Source organism: Bactrocera neohumeralis, chromosome 6, assembly GCF_024586455.1.
Source record: "Bactrocera neohumeralis isolate Rockhampton chromosome 6, APGP_CSIRO_Bneo_wtdbg2-racon-allhic-juicebox.fasta_v2, whole genome shotgun sequence".
NCBI classification, from domain to species: domain Eukaryota; kingdom Metazoa; phylum Arthropoda; class Insecta; order Diptera; family Tephritidae; genus Bactrocera; species Bactrocera neohumeralis.
In genome coordinates this window covers 4,662,920-4,682,136 of record NC_065923.1, presented here as the reverse complement: position 1 = coordinate 4,682,136, position 19,217 = coordinate 4,662,920, and the positions used below count along the sequence as shown (strand labels likewise).

The window sequence follows — 19,217 nt, the reverse complement described above, 5'->3', positions numbered from 1 at the left end:
AAGTTAAGAGGTCGATCCTAATAGGGATCATTCTTGGACAGCTTAGAGCGCCGTTCCGTAGTGGTATCTAAAACTGTTTATTGTTATATATAGGATTATGTTTCAACCTCAATCTTGCAAATGCTGGACAAAGTAGAAGAAATTTAATGGAAATTTCCACCCCATCCTCCTCCACACAATGTTGGCAATTAGCGATTGCGGCAAGATGAACTTTGCTAAGGGCAAGTAGTTCACTGCTAGGCTGAAAGTATCTTCCAGGTTGCGACCAAAAAACGTGAGACAGTCATCGACTAGAATCGCCTAATGACGATCCAAGCGATCCCATTTCGATGTTGGCGGGGCAGGGGTGCCTACTCTGTCTAGTTAATAAAATTTGCAGCTGTCAGCAATTTCGCTATGACGAGGCACTCAAACAAGTCTGATGATGAAGTAGATTGATGCTGAATCTAGTGATGACAGACACCACCTGACTAGCTTTGAGTACACAGTTAGCAAGCTTAGCGTTGGTATGTTTACCTCCATCTTAATAGCAGCCACTTCTGCCTGAAAAATATTACAGTGGTTCGATAGCCTAAAGCTAAGACTAAAGGAGATAACTTTACAGCAAATTCTGCCATCAACTTTTCCTCCTAAATTCGAGTTGAGGTCAAATTTGATGAGATGATGATTATATTTGCCATTTCAAAATATCCTTTGCTTCCATAAGTCTCGTCAAATGCTGCTATCGTATTAGTTATTAAACATACAGTCCCTTCGAATAAGAATGACCCCACTCTAGTGGTACTAATAACGGGTTTTTCAATAAGAGCTCTACAAAAGTTTTTTTTTTAAATAAAACGGTTTGGGATATCAATGAAATTCTTTATTCCTGTAAAAGTACATTCGATGCCATTATGTATGGAACTCGACTTCTTTTGCATGGCCACCACGGGCACGCTGAGCGTTAGCGATTCCTATTCACAGTAACGTGCCGGTCTTGATCATCACGGTAGAAGTACCCGGAAGAAGCCCATAAACCACGCTTAACTGTAATTTATTCGTGATGCAATGGTGACTCATGGAGTACGTGTGGATTGTTGCCTGACCAATATTTTGCTTATTGATGAAGGCATTCAAAAATTATCCTAGACGCTAAAGATGATTTTTCGATGAAAACCCGGGTCATTTTCAAGTTGTTGCTCAGCCCAATTCACGAACATATAACGATGCTGGTGGTCAAGCGACTTCAGTTCATGCGTTAATTTCATCTTCTAAGGATGTAGACTTTTCGCAAAATTTGCCACAACGACGTCACAGAGATGATGAACCCTTGAGAACGACGAGTGAGAGACTGATTTGGGTCTTTCTCAATCGATGCGCTAGCAGCAGCAATATTCTCGACAATTTTTACTGTGAATGTGATTTCAAATTTTTCCACTAGACACTCAATGGTTGATCTGGCGGGACGATTATGACAACCATAGATTGGACGTAGCGCTCTTAAAGCTGTGGCCACTGATTCCGAATTTCGGTAGTAAATTTTGATAATCTAGAACTCGTTGTTGGATCGCATATATTTCCATGATAAAATGCAAACCTTACTTAAGAGAAATGTCAAAAGAGGGAGAAAAAACATGGCATCGTTCGCTGTCACTATCGGTCTATTTTTGTACCGTTCTTTTGTAAACACCCTCTAGAACTCTTTAAAGGAACTGAATACTTACGATGAATTTCTGGAAATGTGTCCTGCTGTAAATTCGTTAAATCTTTATTCCAACATGTATAATCATAAATACTTACATTTGAACATATGTACATATTATTCAATGAAAACAAAATGTCCACGTTTTTTGTTTAAAATATACATTCGCCTTTTATTGAATTGAACAATATTTTGCGTTATATCGAACGTAAAGACTTAGTGAATAACGGTTAAAAGGAAAAGCTGATATGTGTGCTACACAAATACGCTTCATCAATAAAGTTGATGAGTGAACTAAGACGCTGCACTGAAGGAATTATTTGAGTTTCGAAACCGAAAAACTAATAATAAATGCTTACAACTAAGCACTTGCTAATCGTTTTGCGGATGCCAGGCATCCTATTAGTACACATAGATACACAGATATAGAATATGTATATGTAGATATGTAGTAGTTTAGATTTCATTCGGCATAAGCAGCTGCGTGGACAACCGCAAAAAATACACACTGGAGTGCCCGGTTTTGTTTTCAAATTCAATTTTTTTTTTGTTTTGCCTATTCGCCATTTCCGTCTTTTGGTTACATGATTTTGAAAATTCTCACTTTCTTTCTGTTTGACCACAAGCAGCAGCTTCGCAAATTCAGTTGCCTATGTATGTAAGTGTATACGTTGAATACATTGCCAATACATGTACAATATAAATACATATAATGCTTATACATACATACAAATATATAATTAACGTTTATACAATTCATATTCAATAGCAATTGTTGTTGCTCTTATAATGCATTTACAATTTTCGTTTAGACAATTTAGATCAGTTTACGCTCAAATTGCAGGCCAACAACTCTCGGCTGGTTCTAAGAGAAAATTCCATTTGGTTTCTCCTTTTCTAATTGATGTGTGTGTGTTTACCGAATCTAATTAAATTTTAGTTTTCAATATTCTCACTTATCACTACTCATTTTTACAGTTATCTTAGATTTATTTCTTAACTTGCAACTACATAATTTTGCTTTAGTTTTTTTCTTATTTTGACGTTATTTTAAATTTGCTGCTTTTGGATTTATTTGTTTTGCTTATATTAATTTAATTAGCTTAGTGTTGTTAGTGTTTCAATTGTTTATGTATAGGCTTGCTCGCAAAAATATTTACTTCTTTTTTAGTTGTTTTGTGCATTTTATTATTATTTTTTAGTTTTTTAGTTGCTTTTCCACTTAAAAATAATATTACTTTCTTTCATAATTTTTTAATTTTTTTTCAATTAATGTTTATACATCTTCGCTTAGCACTTATGTTTTTATATAAATTTTCGAATTATCACGTACACACATGTGTAACAAAATACAGTTATTTGTGTATTTGTAGTAAATTAGCTTATTTTCATATTCACCCAACCGATTTCTGCTTTCATTCTATATATATTCAGATCCAACAATGAATCATTTCCTCATTTTGCGCTTAATTCATGAAAAAACAGGATGAGCACATTCTGTCGCATGTCGCGGGAGAGCGCATATACTCGAAATGCTTCTGTATATATAACATAAGAGGTGTGTTTAAAATATTACGGGAGTTTTCTTAAAAAAAAAATTTCTTCGTTTAAATTAATGTTGCCGCCTTCAAATAGTGCCCGTTCGATACATATTATGCATTTATGATAGAGCTTTTTCCAATCGTAGAAACACTTTGGGATAGTCTTCAGCTGTTCAGCGATTTTCATCTATCGTGTGAAACGACGGCCCTTTAAGGTTCTCTTTAATTTTGAAAATAGAAAAAGTCACACGGCGCCAAGTCTGACTGTATAGAGGCTGTGGCATCGTTACAGTATTGGTTTTGGACAAGAATTTACGAACAAGCAACGTAGTGTGATTATTTTTTGATCAGCGTTTATGATCACAAAAAACTACAATATCCGAGTTGAAAACCAACCTTTTTAGAGACTTAAAATGTATTATTTCAAGGTTTCGCTCATATTCATGTCTCTTTATCTCTCTCTCTCTCTGTCTTTAAAGGCCTCTCCATTTACATTGAGACAAATAAGCACCCGGAAATTATAATGGAATTCACCGGGTAAATGTTAATTCAAAAAATATTATTATGCCAAATATGAGTGCGATCTGTTAACCAGTTAGTTTACAGCAGCTGCTTAAGTCGGTACTCCTTAGTAGTGCGATGTAATTTTTACAATGGAAAAAAATATCGAGCCAAGAAATTACCTCAAATTTTGCATTTCTAACCAAATTTCGATTATGGAAACCTTGCAAATGTTGGAAAGGTCTTACGGTGATTCAGTTTTATCAAAAACACAAACCTACGAGAGTACAGTAAACATGTCTCTTTGGATATGCTTGATCGTGCGAATTCCAATCTCACGTTCATGGAGAGCATTACAACTGCTGATGAGACATGGGTTTCTGAGTTCGACGTGTAAACAAGTCAGCAATCTGCGGAATCGAATCCGTCTTCAGTCGATCGAAGATGTAAAACAAAGTTCGCTAAAGGAGCAGAGAGCCATCCTGAAAAGTGCTTATGGAAGGTGGTTCGAGGAATGGTAAAATCGTTGGCATAAGTGTATTACATCTGGTGGGGATTAAGTTTAGGGCAGAAAAGTAAATAATGATGAATAATTAAATATTTTGTGTTTTATTTACAATTTCCGGGTTCTTTTTATGTCACAATGTATAACGCGGAAGAAAATTGCCATAATATTACTCATAAGTTAAAAGAAAAAAGTACATATAATTTTCTATAAATGTAATTTGTATAAAAAAACTCACAGTTAGCAGTTAAGATATGTAAGTTTCTGCTTTTGGTGGAGGATATGTTTCTTATTGAGGTCGAATGAAGAATATAATTACAGACTGTGTAAGAAGGAAACGGAAGTGGAAAGAAAAAGTTGGTGACTAAAGTTTGTGATATTTTTTACCAAAACTCAAAACTCGCTGAGTATTCACAAGTCTAAGATGGAAACTAATTCCATCACTCATTTAAGATATGCTCAACATATTCGATGCTGACGGGGTTGCATAGTCCTAGAACTAGATTTTATTTTAGATGTTTTAGTTCGCTAAATGGAATGTGTGCTGAGCTGATAGATGTCAGATTTATATCCGTGTTCATGATATTAATATTACCACTAGAACGACGCTGTGGCTTTTTGGCTTATGGATATTTTGGTAACCCTCTATCAATTTGCTATGTAATCTCCGAAATTCCCGCTTTCCACAATTTTTTTATAATAAATATATATGTCGTTCTACAACACAAAACGAACTTCATAAAACACTGAAAGTTTAAAACAGAAAAAGAGGTGACAAAGAACAGATGTAAACTTAACGCTGAGCACACGGCTTACTTCTCGCTCTTTTTTCTGTGATTTCGTCAATTTATTTGCTTTGGTGTTCGGTTGTGTTGTCTGTCCGTTGTTGCGACAACTTTTACACGATAACTTGTTCCCTTTCGTTTTACTTCTCTCTCTTTTCCAAAACTGTTTGTTATTATTGTTGCTGCAACTGGGTTTTTACACTTTTTCCGAAAAAAATTGCATGCCATTTTTTTGGTGAGGCGCGGGAAATTAAAAATTTATTTGCTTTGTGATATGCGAAAATTGCAACGGTTGTTGCCGGTCGCTTTGAGTGTTCATCCGCCGGTGCGTCGCTGTATCACAGTCTGTCTGTCTGTCGGTATGCGTTCTTTGCTCGCTTTATCCTGCCAATGCACTCTACTAACTCACCGGTTGTTGGCTGGTGCGTGCTGTTGGTGCTTTTGTTGCCCCTTCGTCCTTTATGTGCCTTTCGTTCGATATTCGTGTCACATACACACCCACATACAAACGCTCCCATATTTCATTGCTTATTTGTTGTTGTTGTTTTTTCATTCATTTGCTGTAAAGAGTCTCCAGCACTTTTTGCTTGCAACGCGTCGCATAATTTTGTTGTTTTTACACCGGTTTATCAGTTTGCCGCCGCAATTTATTTATGAAGTGCCCACTTGTGTGCCCATCGCAAGCACACCACCAGCTACATCCCTCGCCGTTATTGTCCCGCTGTGGCTGCGTCGTTTCGCTCCCTGGTTGGCCTTTTTCCTCTTGCCGCGTCCTTTGCGTGGCGGCCACCGTTGACGGTGCATTTGTGGTGCTCGTCTGCGTTGTTATGTGCTGCGTTGGCGTAGCTTGTGCAACTCCGGTTGTTGTTGTTGGTGCTGCTGTTCGCCCAGCTGTTCCAGCCAAAGATGTTGCTGCAGCTGGGGCTGCGAATGCGTCTCCTGCTGTTGATGATGCTGCTGATGGTGCAGATGATGTTGGTGTTGATGCTGATGGTGATGGTGATGGTGATGATGCTGACGATGGTTCGGTTGGTGGTGATGATGTGTGTAATGTGGTGACCAATGTGCGTCTGGCTCTGTTGGCACTGTAAACTGCCGCTGCTGATAATGCAAATTTTTCTCAAACTTCCACTGCATCAGTTGTTGATCTTCTTGTTGTTGCTCCTCTCGAAGTGCGTTCTGTTGCTCTACATCGCGCTCGTTCGGCTTTTCGACGCGCTTACTCTGAATAACGGCACTATTATCGTCGCTTCCATCGTCGTCACGGCTATAAAAACCAAAACCGGCAACAGCTTTACTTTTATTCGGTCCAGCAACACTTTCCGCAACTCGCATATTGTCATTGTTGTTGCTGTTGAGTTCACTGTTCGCACGCTTGCTGTCAATTGTGTCCATATTGCCGCCCTCCCCACCCTGTCCCTCTGCATAGTTGCTGTTAATGTCATTGCTATTGTTGTTATTGTTCGCATCGTCTCTCTGGCCGCTTTTTTCCACTGGATTGCTGCGGTGTGGCGGCAACATGGCCGGATACGGTATAATGTCTGGTTGCAGTTCACCCGACGACGACAATAAATGCCCTTGTTGGGGGGTTTCTTCCTCTTCCTGCTGTTTCTTTTGTTGCTGTAGTTTCTCTTGTTGTTGTTGTTGTTGTACATAGCGATTATCACTGTCATTGTCCGTCGCAATGTTTTGCTCGTCGCTGTTTGCCATGTTTCCCATGTTATTGCCACCGCCACTTACGTTGGCATTGTTATTCTTGTTGTTGCTCTTGTTATTGCCATTATTGTTGTTGCTGTTGTACGCATAGTCATTGTTATTGCGTGCCGTTTCACTGATAATATTTGTCGCCACATTTTTATTATTTTTGCGGTCACTAAGAGTGGCACTTGCGCGCCAGCTATTAACGGTATTTCTGTTGCTGCTGTCGCTATTGTTGTTGCTGCTGCTGCTGCTGCTGCTGCCTTGTTGTGCGCTTTTGTGGCTATTGCTGGTGCCATTGTGCATTGTTGTCGTGTATTTGTGCAGGTTGTTGCAATTTTCCTATTCAACCGAATTGTGGCAACAATGGGCGGCAATGAAGAGAAGAAGAGAAGAAAGAGAGAATAGACAGTTAAAATTGTGTTTGCCATTGTGTTTAATTTCAGCAGCGAGTAATCGAAAAAAGGAGAATAACATTTTTATAGCTTCAATCGGCTAAATCGACTAAATAATTTTCGTCAGCAAATACAATCGAATATATATGCCTGTGTGTACATATATACGTATATGTGTACTTATATCAGTGGGTTTTAATATGTACTTGCTCTATTTGGCTTTTTCTGTCATTAATATTAATCATAAAAATTGATTGGCCGTAAAATTTGAGACTAGGCGGGAAGAATAGGAAGTCCAAAGCGCTTTATAGTCTTGTTTTTTGCTATAAGCATTTGTCCTTCTTGTTTTTAAGTATTAAAGGGGTAAAGGATTTGCCATTTTATGACTTTTGAAACCAGTTCGCTGCTGACTGGATTCGTAAATAATATTGTTTGACTCAAATATTGATAATTGTTGTCAATTGCAAAGGCTTCTTTTGACACGCCGCGTTGAAATTCTAAATTTTTTTTGTCATGTAATTCGTTATGCTTCTATACATATGTATATATATAAAATCTAAAAGACTATCGATATTGTATATAATTTTTAGCTGGCAAAAAATAATAAGACTTTTTAATTTAAATTTTGCGCTAAAGCCCATTTGTTGAATATCGGAAGGATCAGTAAAAACCATTTTGAAAGATCGATTGGGCCTAAGAAAGTTGGAAAAATGATTGGTTCCAAAATCACTCAAGTTTTTCGGAAAAGAGAATCTCGTTAACAATTGCGAAACAATGCTCTTCGGTTATCAGGATGTCATGAAACTAACGATGAGTCGAAGTCGAAAAAAATACGTCAAAACCGGTTAAAAATCAAGGTTGAGTTGACAGGTTTGGGTAATGCACTCCGAATTCCTTCCGACCGGCCAAAATGTCAAAAAAGATAATGCACCGTCCCATACTGCATTGAGTCTTCGTGAGTTTTTCACCAAATTTGACTTCTGGCTATTCAGCAAACTCAATCGCCCGCTTTAGGGAAACCGTCTCCAAGTTCTAAGTTAAGATTTTAACGAAGAGTCGTATTTTTTTTTAATTTTAGATGATTTTATAAGAAGATATCTTGCCAACGCAGGCCAATCTGTTTTACGAGGGATCTCTGGAAATGGCGTCCCAATGGCCGAGTTCAAAATATTTTTTCCAAAAATTTCAGAATTTCTTTGTTAATAATGTATGATAGTAACAATATAAAATTCAAATAAAATATTTAATTTTTTATATGTAAAAACATTGTTGAAAAAATGCTGTTTTTTATCCGAGGCAACCCATGTAACCCCATAACAACTGTTTCGGGGATTGGAAGAAAATGTTGGCACAAGTGTATTGGGGCCAAGGGGGATTATTTTAAGGGTGATGATTTTAAAATTATGACAAAGTCTTACTATTTTTACTCATAGTATCTACTTATTAATTATTCCTTCGATTTTTGACACGGTAGTGAAGAATATATATACTATTGTACTTCTAACAGTGCTCCGCTATGGGATTGAGAACAGACATGATATTCAAAGTATCGAGAGAAAATATATTTGGCATACGGTAGGTGGAAGTGGACTTTTAAAAATGCAATTAAGAATTGTAGTACAGTAGAGGCCCGATAATCCGGATCAATTAAAACCGGCCCCTACCCGGAATATAAGGAAATCCGGATTATCAAAGACATATCAGAACTATGTGTTATGAAAAAATATTTATAAATTTCTGTTTGTTTATTATAACAAATAATACACATGTTCCAAAAAAACAAAAAAAACTTAAACCAATAAAGCATTAAAGCGAATATAGTGAATAATAAACATGTGATCCGGACTAGAGAATACGGATAGAGAATGTCGGTCCGGATTACAAGGGACATAATAGAAATTTTGAGTTTTTTAACCCTGTCCGGATTACAGTGGAATCCGGATTAGGCCATGTCCGGATTAGCGGGCCTCTACTGTAATCTGACTTCTTAGGAAAGTCTTACTTTTTTGTCATATTTTGTATTTTTGATTAGATTGGCTGTCATTAATATGAACAAAGTTTTTTTCAGCAGAATACGATCATACTAATAATCTACTAAGTACTTTCTAAAAAAAAATGCGAAGTTCCAATTAAGCTGTCGATTCGTACCATTGTTGAACTTATTTAAATTTAGTTTCTGGTGTACACTTATAGTGGATACATTATCTACCAACACACCTTCACCTTTACAAATAAGTAGACTCTTACAATTTGACAGCGTCAATCAATAATTCGAAGAAATTGACTGAAACGTTCAGAAGAATCTTTGCAGTGATAAATTCAACAACATTTGTGGTAAGGTTAACCGAATCTTTTAATTACATTTACCAGTGCATTACAATACATTTTCATTAAGACCAGGTTAGGCTTTGTATATGTGTACGTTCCTAATTGTGCGCATATTAAGAAGATTATATCACCTGCATTAAATTGAACTTGTGAGTATTTGCAAAACAAACTTTGACTGAATTAGAATTGAAAGCTCAACATATTGTTACACGTAAGAGTAATCGCAAATGATCCTCAAAATTAATATTAATTACTTCCGTACTGTCTGCATGCTGATAACATTCCGCACACATGCAAATGTACATTTGTGTGTTGGTGTGCGTATATTCAATCAAAATCCAGATTTACTAATTTGCATGCACATTTGTTTGCTCTGACTTGATGAGAACACATATACACATATATACATATGTATGTATGTACATATGTATGTGGTTGCAACCACATGACTCTCCACACTTTGAAATCCTGTTAATTTAGTTATCTTCGGTGTGATTAGCAGTCGAATTATGCAGCTCATAAATCTGTGGGATTTTGCAAATTAGCAACATTTTGTAATTTGCAACGGATCAACTAATGAATGACAGCAGATTTACAATTTCCTGAAACGCTCTCGCCTTTGCCGTCTGCTCATATGTAGTGAACGTGCCACTCATATAAATGTGTACAAATACAAAACTGTATTAAATTTGCAATAAGTTGTGTCTGTGTGTGGTGAGAGCTGAGATATTTACATATAATCATACACAATAACAAAGAAGCGCATAAATTTTGACCTTTCGGCTTCTATTCATTCGAGTGTTTTTGTAAGCATCCAAGTGCTCAACATTATTTGAGTTTCGATGTTGGGGATTAGTACTTAGCATTAGAGAACAATATTATTCACCGAAAATCGATTTATTGTTTTTCAAAATAATCTCCATTTAGATCTACACACTTTGGCATGCGATTGAATCAATTGTCGAAGACTGTTGAGACTCTGATTGAAGTATCTCCGAAACATGCGTTCTGAATGCATTAACCGCTTCCCGAAAAACGTTGACCTCTGTGCTTATTTTTTAAAAATGAGAATAAAAAGAAGTCGTTCGATGCCACGTCAAGATGAGTCATAGTGGCTGACTCTTCAAATCGATGTTTTGTATGCTCAAAAATGCAGTTCTTTTAGTCGATATATGAAAGCTCTCATTGTCGTGGTGAAAAGTGATCCGGCTCGACAAAGAAATGGTTGTGTATACTCTAAATGTATGGTTGCGACATGTCCAGTATTTCCAAATAAAAAATAGGCAACCATTGGGTTGGAAGTGCTTCGTGTGCGAACAACTGTCGTCGACTGCTATTAATTTTTGGGCTTCGAAGCACCGGACGGTACTTTTTTTAGCATTTCTGTTTACCAATCGACAATAGCCTTGTTTTGAGTGATTGACTTACTGCCTGGGATCCTGCGTGGACAATAGTTTTTTATAGTCAAATGTTTTTGCAACATTGAATTTACGCTGGTCCGATTAATACCTATAGTTGTCTCTACCTCAGCATAGGTCACGTGCCGATTATGCAATATTAGTTTGTACACAGCATCAAAAGTTTCCGGAACAACAACAACTGATTTTGAACGACTTTCACGAAATTCGTTTTGATGTGGCCTCGATTGCATTCACTATACCATCGAGATACACACACTGGTCTTTGAAGAAGTTTCATCGTCAAAAATTGAATTAAGTTCATCTATGCATTGTTGCTGACATAATCCATAATGCGTAAAAAAATCGCGCTAAAATGTTCGCTATTTAATTCCCTGATATGTTCAGAAGAATATTTTAGGTTACTGTGAACAGCACAAATAGCGCTCGTCCGTCAAAGCGTTCTGAGTGTGTATAACATGGAAAATGTCTAACTATAAGATAAACTTGTGAGTCGCCAGATTGCAACACTAAGGCTGCCAGATCACAAAATATAAAAGGCAACATATGCACATATGTATACTGAGTGAACTATGTTCTGACTAATATATTTTATATCCTCAGCTAGGACTCAGGTAGTCCTAAGTAGTTAAGAGCATAGCAGTCCGAAAATATTTCTGAACTAATATTTAACTAATCCGCAACTAGTTCTATATTGCTTTATATAAAATTTTGTTTTAGATTATGTTTATGTGCTAAAGACATTCAAAGAGGACCTTATATAGTTCACATAAATAAAAAAAAACAAACTCTTCAGAAAAAACCTGTGCAATGTGACTAACTAAATTTGTGTAATATTCCCATTAATATTTGACTGGAATAAACATACAAGTATGAGCGTTCGTTTATTAAATATTATTGGTTGTGCAATTAATTTCACTTTCACCAGAATATTTTGAAAGCTTGATGAGCTTAGTTACAAATAGAGCTAAATAACTGGTTCTTGCCAATTATTACTTGTAGAAAATTGCTTTTGTCTTTCTGTGTTTGCACATTTGAAGAGAATTTTTGCTGGAATTTGCGAGAGCAATAAATTCCTGGAATATTATAATGAAGACGTAATTTGTTTTGAAATCGATTATCAATTTATTGTTATACCTTCATATACATACATACGTGATATTACTGTAAAGAGACGGTAAAATTGTTGATTGTAGATTCGACTCGATTGACGTTTTCGTAAGTATTAATAAGGAAATGGTGTGTACAAATTTCGTCTCCTTTTGGAAGTAATCACATCACACATTGATATATATTCAGCATGAGGTCAACTGGGAGGTTCTTATATGGAATTACTCACATTCCGATTTACCCCGTTTGTGGGATTAAACAACAGTATGTACGTAGGTATTTAGGTTTACTAATTTTTCTTAAGATTTCTTATATACTCTCCACTATATATGTTATAAAGTCAACCTAAATAACGAAAACTATTATAATAAGTTCACTAAGAACTAGTTCAATACATTTTTTCCACTTACTTGCATTTAAATATATCAAAAATTAACCGATATTTTCGCTGTAATGTTAGGCATAGCCACTGAGGTCATAATACTGGCTGGCAACTTCAAAATAATCAAATATGGTAGTCGGATTCCGTTAATTTTTGGTTAAAAGTTGGCGTGTATTAGAAGCACTTTTGTGATAAGTTGTATTCCAATATCTTTACTGATTTTTGGAATAAAAGAATCTGATGGAATTTGAAATTGTTTTGTGTGGAAATTAGACCTGATTCGAACCGATACCGAGTTCGATTCCGTAAATTTTCTAACCAAATACTGCATTTCAAAGTATAAATTTAATAAAGCGGCATCTACAAATCAATTTCGACAAAAAATCATTTCGGTAGGTTTTTCGAAGACCCTCTGCTTTCCAATGCCAGCGATTATGGCTGTAATTGCCCACCAAAACAAACATATCTATCACTTAAATCAATGTATTATGTGTATGTTTGTCTGCGCTTTTCAATTTACTGATGACTCTTCTCTCGGCTTTCACAAATGTTTATTCATTCATTTACAAACTGCTTCTTAGCAATTTCCTTAACGTTTTGCCTCTTCTCCTTCGTTGCTATTGCTTTCAGTATAGCGAGCAGTTTAAGTAAGTACGTCTGTATAGTACGTAACATCCTTGAGTGTGGCCTCATATCCTCCTTTATTCAAGCATTGTAACGGAAATTGTTTTCACTTGTCATTTTAATCGCATTTACTTGACCCTCTCTTATGCAAGCAATGCTTTCTCCTTGGAAATTCCTCCATCCATACGCGTCCATTCAATTGAACTTTCAACATTTCCATACAATACCTTGAATTGCTCTAAACAATGCGAAATTGTATTGCTTTTGCCGATTTGCCGATTTGTGTTTGAATTGATGAGATTTTCATTTTACTTGCCTGCTTCTCTAATAAGTATGGCAAGGGATTTTTTACCGTTATTACATGTTTTCCTTTTTTTGTTGTGGTTATTTGTTTTTCATGCATTTTTGTTGTTTCCTTTTTTATCTCATTTTAATTTTATTGCAGTTGCCAAGATTGAATTTTTACACAGGCAGCAAGCCTTTGTCCTCGCAAAGCCTTAACGGTACTGCCTAAGTTTCGTCAGTCGCCACGAAGACCCTTAAGAAGCCGGCGAACATGTGGTTAGAGGTCTGAGAAAGTGATTTTTATGAGGTTCTTATAAACCACTGCTGTCGCTCACATACATACACATTTATATATACTACACAATCATTCATATGCATATTAATTTGCACTTTCTAGTGGGTGTAGACGGTCATTTTATTTATGTTGGCAATTTTTTATTGAGGTTTCATTGATCTTGTGGCAATTTGTTTTATGTGTTTCTTTTCAGTGTTCTTTCTTTTTATTAAAATTTATTATGCTTAATCAAGAATGTTCCAACGGTCATTTCTCGTTGCTGTTGTTGCTTCGTTTAATGTCTTAGTGTTCGTATGTCTTCAACCTGCTTTCATAATTTTGCGATTTTTATGCTTTTTACGGAATTTTAATGTGCAATAAATATGGCAATTAAGCTGCGGTGATGTCATTGTATTGTCCTTTTATGGAGCATTTGGTGTAATGCTGTTTTTAATGTTGCAAATTAATCTTAATAACAAATTTCAATCGGTTTGAGACTACATGTTTATTAGTGGGATATTGCTGTTAGTGATTGCTCTATTCTTACCTGAATCACTGGTGTTTGACGAAGCTAATGTCCTTAGTTATGCTTAAAATGGAGGCTGTCGCTTAAGAAAGACTAACTGTTCTAGGGAATGACAATAGTTATTTGATTCAGATTTCCCTTAATCCTGTTCCTCAGATATTACTGAATCCTGCAATTACACTATGTGGCAAAGTGACCTTTACGATGTAAGCTTCCGAAATCGAAATTCATATACCTTCGAAACTAAGAAATAGAAATATGGCAGAATCTACATTTTCCGGTTACTTCATTGATGTTGAACATTTCTCGACCACGTTCATGAGACAGATGATATATATTTTTTGAGGACCCAACTGTTATTTTATATAATTGTCATACAAGTTTAGAACTAACTTAAACAGCGAGACCCTATAATATATATACATACTTCTTCTTCTTCTTCTTTACTAGCGTAGACACCGCTTACGCAATTATACGCAATTATAGCGGAGTTAACAACAGTGCGCCAGTCGTTTCTTCTTTCTGCTACGTGGCGCCAATTGGATATTCCAAGCGAAAATATATATATATATACTACTGTGATCAAATTGAAAGGTGAATTTTGTCCATTTAATCTCCTTCAAAGTAATCTCCTCCCAACACACTTATGCCAACGAATTTTCCAGTCATCATAGCACTTGGAAAAATCCTCCGTCGCCTTCTTCGATACAGCTTCTATATCCTCAATTGAGTCAAAACGGTGTCCTCGGAATGGTCATCTGAATTTGCTGAATAGCCAGAAGTTACACGTAAGTAAATCAGGCGAATGTGATGGTTGCGGAACGATATTAGTTGAAAATGTGGAGAAATGATCACGGCTAACCAATGCGGTATGAGATGGTCCATTATCGCACTTCTTTGTTCCATAAATTCAGACATTGTGAAAATTGAAGAATTTCCTTTTAGAACCTCACAAATGACTCGTATATCAAATACTAAGTAATATTTTGACGTGAAATTTGGAATAGATGCCACTAACAGTACTACCAACTTACAGAAAAAAATACCGATTAGAAAAACACGCGAAGTAAAAATTAAAAATTCACTTTTAAATTTAATCACAGTAGTTTATAATTGATCAGCATTTCATTTTCTTCCCAAGACGCTACTTATTTGACAGAACCGCAATATCGAACCACTATGGCATATAGCTATCAAACAAACGATCAAAATAAGGTACGTGTAAGGAAAACTATTCTTATTTGACGAGGTATCTTCAAAAAAATTTGGCATGTGTTTTTGGCTAAGGCAATAATGGAATCTCCATAGAAACTATTCAGATCAGATCACTAAAGCATATGGTGGCCATACAAAGTGAACGATCGGAAACAAGTGTTTGTATGAAAATGTTTTATTTGACAAAAGTGACTTCCCGAAACTCGGCGGAGATTATTGTACAAGGCAATCCTAATTGTACAATCTCTGAAGTTTTTTACGCATTTAGCTGTCAAACAAATATACGATCTTTTTACACCTTTCCATGTAACAAATTTATACGGAATGAATTCGTTAAGGGTATTCGGTCTAGTCGACAGCAACGTTAATCTTGGAACTCATTGCAAAAGTTAAGTTTTCTAAAACATGATCTCTTCTACGATACCAAAGATAGATAACGTTGATCTTTACAATGAAGAAAAGTCTAACATGCTCTTCTAAAATAGCGAATAAGAGTCGTATGGAATCTTTTCAGAGATGAAGCTTTTTGGACTCATTTTGAAGTGATGACTTCATCTGCGATGGTTCTAAACTCTAATTAATATATAACTTTAAGTTAGTAATACAATACGTTTTATGCAATATTAAAAACAACAAAGGGAATTTCACCAAATTGAGGGAGAAAAATTTTTCCAAAATTAATTACTGATATCTTGACCATAAATTTATATAGAATTTTAGTTCAAAATTTGTAAGAAAGCATGACTCTGGATATTTCATTTTACTATATCACTCAGCTGCTACGAGTATTAAATTGCCTAAAATGGTCGATATAGCCAACTGAAGAACTCACTAGCGAATTTTGTGAAATCAAATCCAAAAGAAATGTGTATAAAAGGACACTGCTTGTCACATTTTCTACTCACATATTTGCCGCACTCGCACTTTAGAATCCATTCGACTGCAATGAATTTATTTTCGATTTGTATTTGATGTGATTGCAGGAATTCCTGATCGATTGGCTCCAGCGACACAGTGTCCCAGAGTTGCAGTGGCGCTCGCCCTTTCGGCGGCTGCTGTTGTTCGGCAATGCTGATGGGATCCTCAGCGTTCAATGGACACAGCAGTTCCACCTGTGAAAGCAAATAAAGCAAAAGCGATTTTATTTTTTACATTTTTTCCATGTTTTATTAAAAGTTTGTTGTAAATTTTTGCAAACGAAAGTTTTTCACTTTGTGCGCCCCTAATGGCTAAGAGCAAATGCAAATGCATTACGTAATGAATTGATTGCTAAAGTTTTAGAGCCAATGTGTGTTTATGTAGGTGGAAGTTGTTTTTGTTTTTTCCTGTAGTTTTAGTTAAAATCATCGACTATATTAATGGACATTATTTAGACGACTATTTAATTTGAAAAGTTTGGTTAGACAGTTTGTTTTTTATACCATCTAGCAATGCTAATGGTAATGACTTTTGTTGTGTTCCACCGTTTTGTAAAGTTCATATATGGCGCTTTTAAAAAATTAGTCTACCTAATAGTAATTTAATTTCATTTATGTATAAATGAGTGCCATTAGTTTCTTCAAACTCTTGTTGCAGTTCTATTGAACATTCAAGATTGCTAGCAAGCAGTTGAGAACCCCTGGCACATTATGAGATCAAGCATAGTTAAATGTGTTTACATACCTGTATAGTTGTTGAGACCGATGGCCGACAGCATTTGCCAGAATGCTGATGACAAAGTCCACATAGCTTCGGTCGATAAAGCTTTCGTGAAATGCAAGCGCCCAAACGTATGCGTGCCGGTCCGAGGCGCTGTAAGCTGCGGCACTCGTGTCCTTTCTGTGAATCAAAGTTTTTAAGTAAACTAATTGGAAATTTCTGAAAACCTTTAAATTATTCATTCATATTTGGAGTTCTTGATAATAATTGAAAGAACTTCTGGCTCCTGGCAAGATGGAATGGTGAGTTTTCTCTAAGACCCTATAAATTAGCGAAAAAGTTCCAGTGTGACTATGTTATCTCGCATTTGACACGGAATATGCTTAAGAATGAAATTATGAACATTGGGCTAGTAGTCTATGTATACTGCCACAGGAGTGAGCAAGGATGACACCATGCAGTAATGGCTGGTGAGTTAAGGTCAAGACTGCTTCCGTCTCCTTGAAACGATGACAGGCTTTGATTATCGTTGTAGATGTCGGTTAAGAGGATTCCCTTTTTGAGTTGGTCAGCTCTGAGCATTTAGCCGTATAAGGGCAATATTTCTTAACAGAGATAACCTTAAGACCATTAAAGGCGATTACCTTCCGCGGGATGGATAAGGGCAATAAATGAGTACCCTTAAAATATAAATCATTACAATGAAACGGACGTGGGTAGAATTTGGTTCAAACCGATCTCAAAAACTGACAGTGTTGGGTGAGTCATTGACTGGGGCACCGAAATCGTCCTCCGCTAAAGATAGTAAAAAACCCTTTGGAAATCTCGGCTACTGCAAGTGGATGGTAAACCAGTGGGAGTCGGGAGAAACGAAGAAACTCACAATGTAAGTAGGGATGATGTGCGAGGCGGAATCGCTATCACGAAGAGGGGAGCTTCTGCTAGGTTCATGAGTGTTCGGGACCTTTGGAAATATCTGCGGTACGGGAATGAAGCACGGGACGGCAGCAAAAAAGCTGAAGTTTTTACAGGGAATTTTATTTAGAGACGAAGGGAAAATACTTTCAGCTTTAAAATACTAATTTACTTTAAAGCTATTTTTAAGAAGAAGAAAACCGGAAACGCAAGACTACAACAGACAAGATGTGGCTGCTTAAACCACTTTCTTTTCGCAGAGGGATAAACTTTATTCCTGCAGAGGGAGAATATAAAACTTTCATCAAAGCTTAAAGCACACAAACATCTACAAATATGCATATGTATGTATATATACATAAGTCTAAAGCCATCCAAAGAATCTAGTAAATATACATACATATATCTGTGTGCAAATATGTTTGCTGGTAATAAAGTGGAAAGATTTTGAGATTTTTAAGCTGTTGGTGAGTGGCAAGTAGAACAATGACACGCTGCAGCCGAGGCGCACTGCTGTGCCGGGATTAATGCGGAAGCGGAAGTGCTCGTAAACATATAATAAATGTATGTTTGTAAGTATGTAAGTACTATTTGTCTCTTTTCGGTTAAGTTAAGAAATTCAATTGTCTGCTTTGGGTCGTTAGTTTGCGGTTTCCTTTGTTATTCTTATTATTGTTGGTGTTTGTTTGTTTGAATTTGCAAGTTTAGTTATAAATTAAAAAAAAAAAAACAAATAAATAAAAAACTAGGGAACAGGGGGAAAGTTGAAAACAATCAAGCGAAAGTTTGAAACACTGGCGACTGATGCAGATTATATAAAGAAACCACAAAAAATGAAAATATATATTATTTACTTTTCTTTACGGTTAATAAAACTGTTTTTTTATGTTCGCAACACTTTTTGAAAGCAAACTAATCAAAGCCACTTCCAGCTCATTGTTTCGCAACTTACGCGTATTCGATGCTCTTCATGCGCCGCGAACAATGTGGCATGGTAATCTGTTATATCCTTAATGTCCTTAGGCTCACTTACAACTAAATTGTTTGCCACATTATGGCTAATTAATTGTTTTTGTTGCTGTTGCTGCTCTGCGTGCGCATGCTTTGGCGGCAGTTGTTGTTGCTGCTGTTGTGCTGTGGCTTTTTGCACCAACTGCTGCGCCTCTTGTGGCGGTAGTAAATAGTTTTTGTTGTTGATGTTGCCATTGTTATTGTCCTGATCACATTTGCGATTTTCACACAATCGCAAGCTGCTCAATTGCCGGCAGCCAGCGTTCGTGCTGGCGAAGCGCGTCGAAATGCCAAGGCCACAGGGCTGCGAGCACGGCGTCCACGGGCTGGTCGAGGCATTGTGGCAGGTGGCGTATACTGCAAAGAAATATGCAAAAACAAAAAA

At 36.4% G+C, this 19,217-nt stretch overlaps 1 protein-coding gene and 1 long non-coding RNA gene across 9 annotated transcripts in view; one reads left to right on the top strand and one right to left on the bottom strand.

Annotated features, from left to right (window-relative positions):
* LOC126762465 (uncharacterized) overlaps nucleotides 1-19,217 on the top strand; it is a 290,496-nt gene that overhangs the window by 82,933 nt on the left and 188,346 nt on the right. The window lies entirely within an intron of this gene.
* LOC126762456 (uncharacterized) overlaps nucleotides 1,820-19,217 on the bottom strand; it is a 132,562-nt gene continuing 115,164 nt past the window's right edge. For 7 of the 8 annotated variants that reach the window (XM_050479198.1, XM_050479199.1, XM_050479203.1 and 4 more), the window contains 4 exons: nucleotides 18,774-19,189; nucleotides 16,931-17,086; nucleotides 16,174-16,380; nucleotides 1,820-7,053 (listed from right to left, as the gene is read on the bottom strand). In XM_050479198.1, coding sequence (XP_050335155.1) covers nucleotides 5,839-7,053; nucleotides 16,174-16,380; nucleotides 16,931-17,086; nucleotides 18,774-19,189 — 1,994 coding nt within the window. In that variant the 3' untranslated portion in view covers nucleotides 1,820-5,838. The remainder of the gene's footprint in view (nucleotides 7,054-16,173; nucleotides 16,381-16,930; nucleotides 17,087-18,773; nucleotides 19,190-19,217) is intronic. The other variant, XM_050479205.1, reaches the window with a different exon arrangement.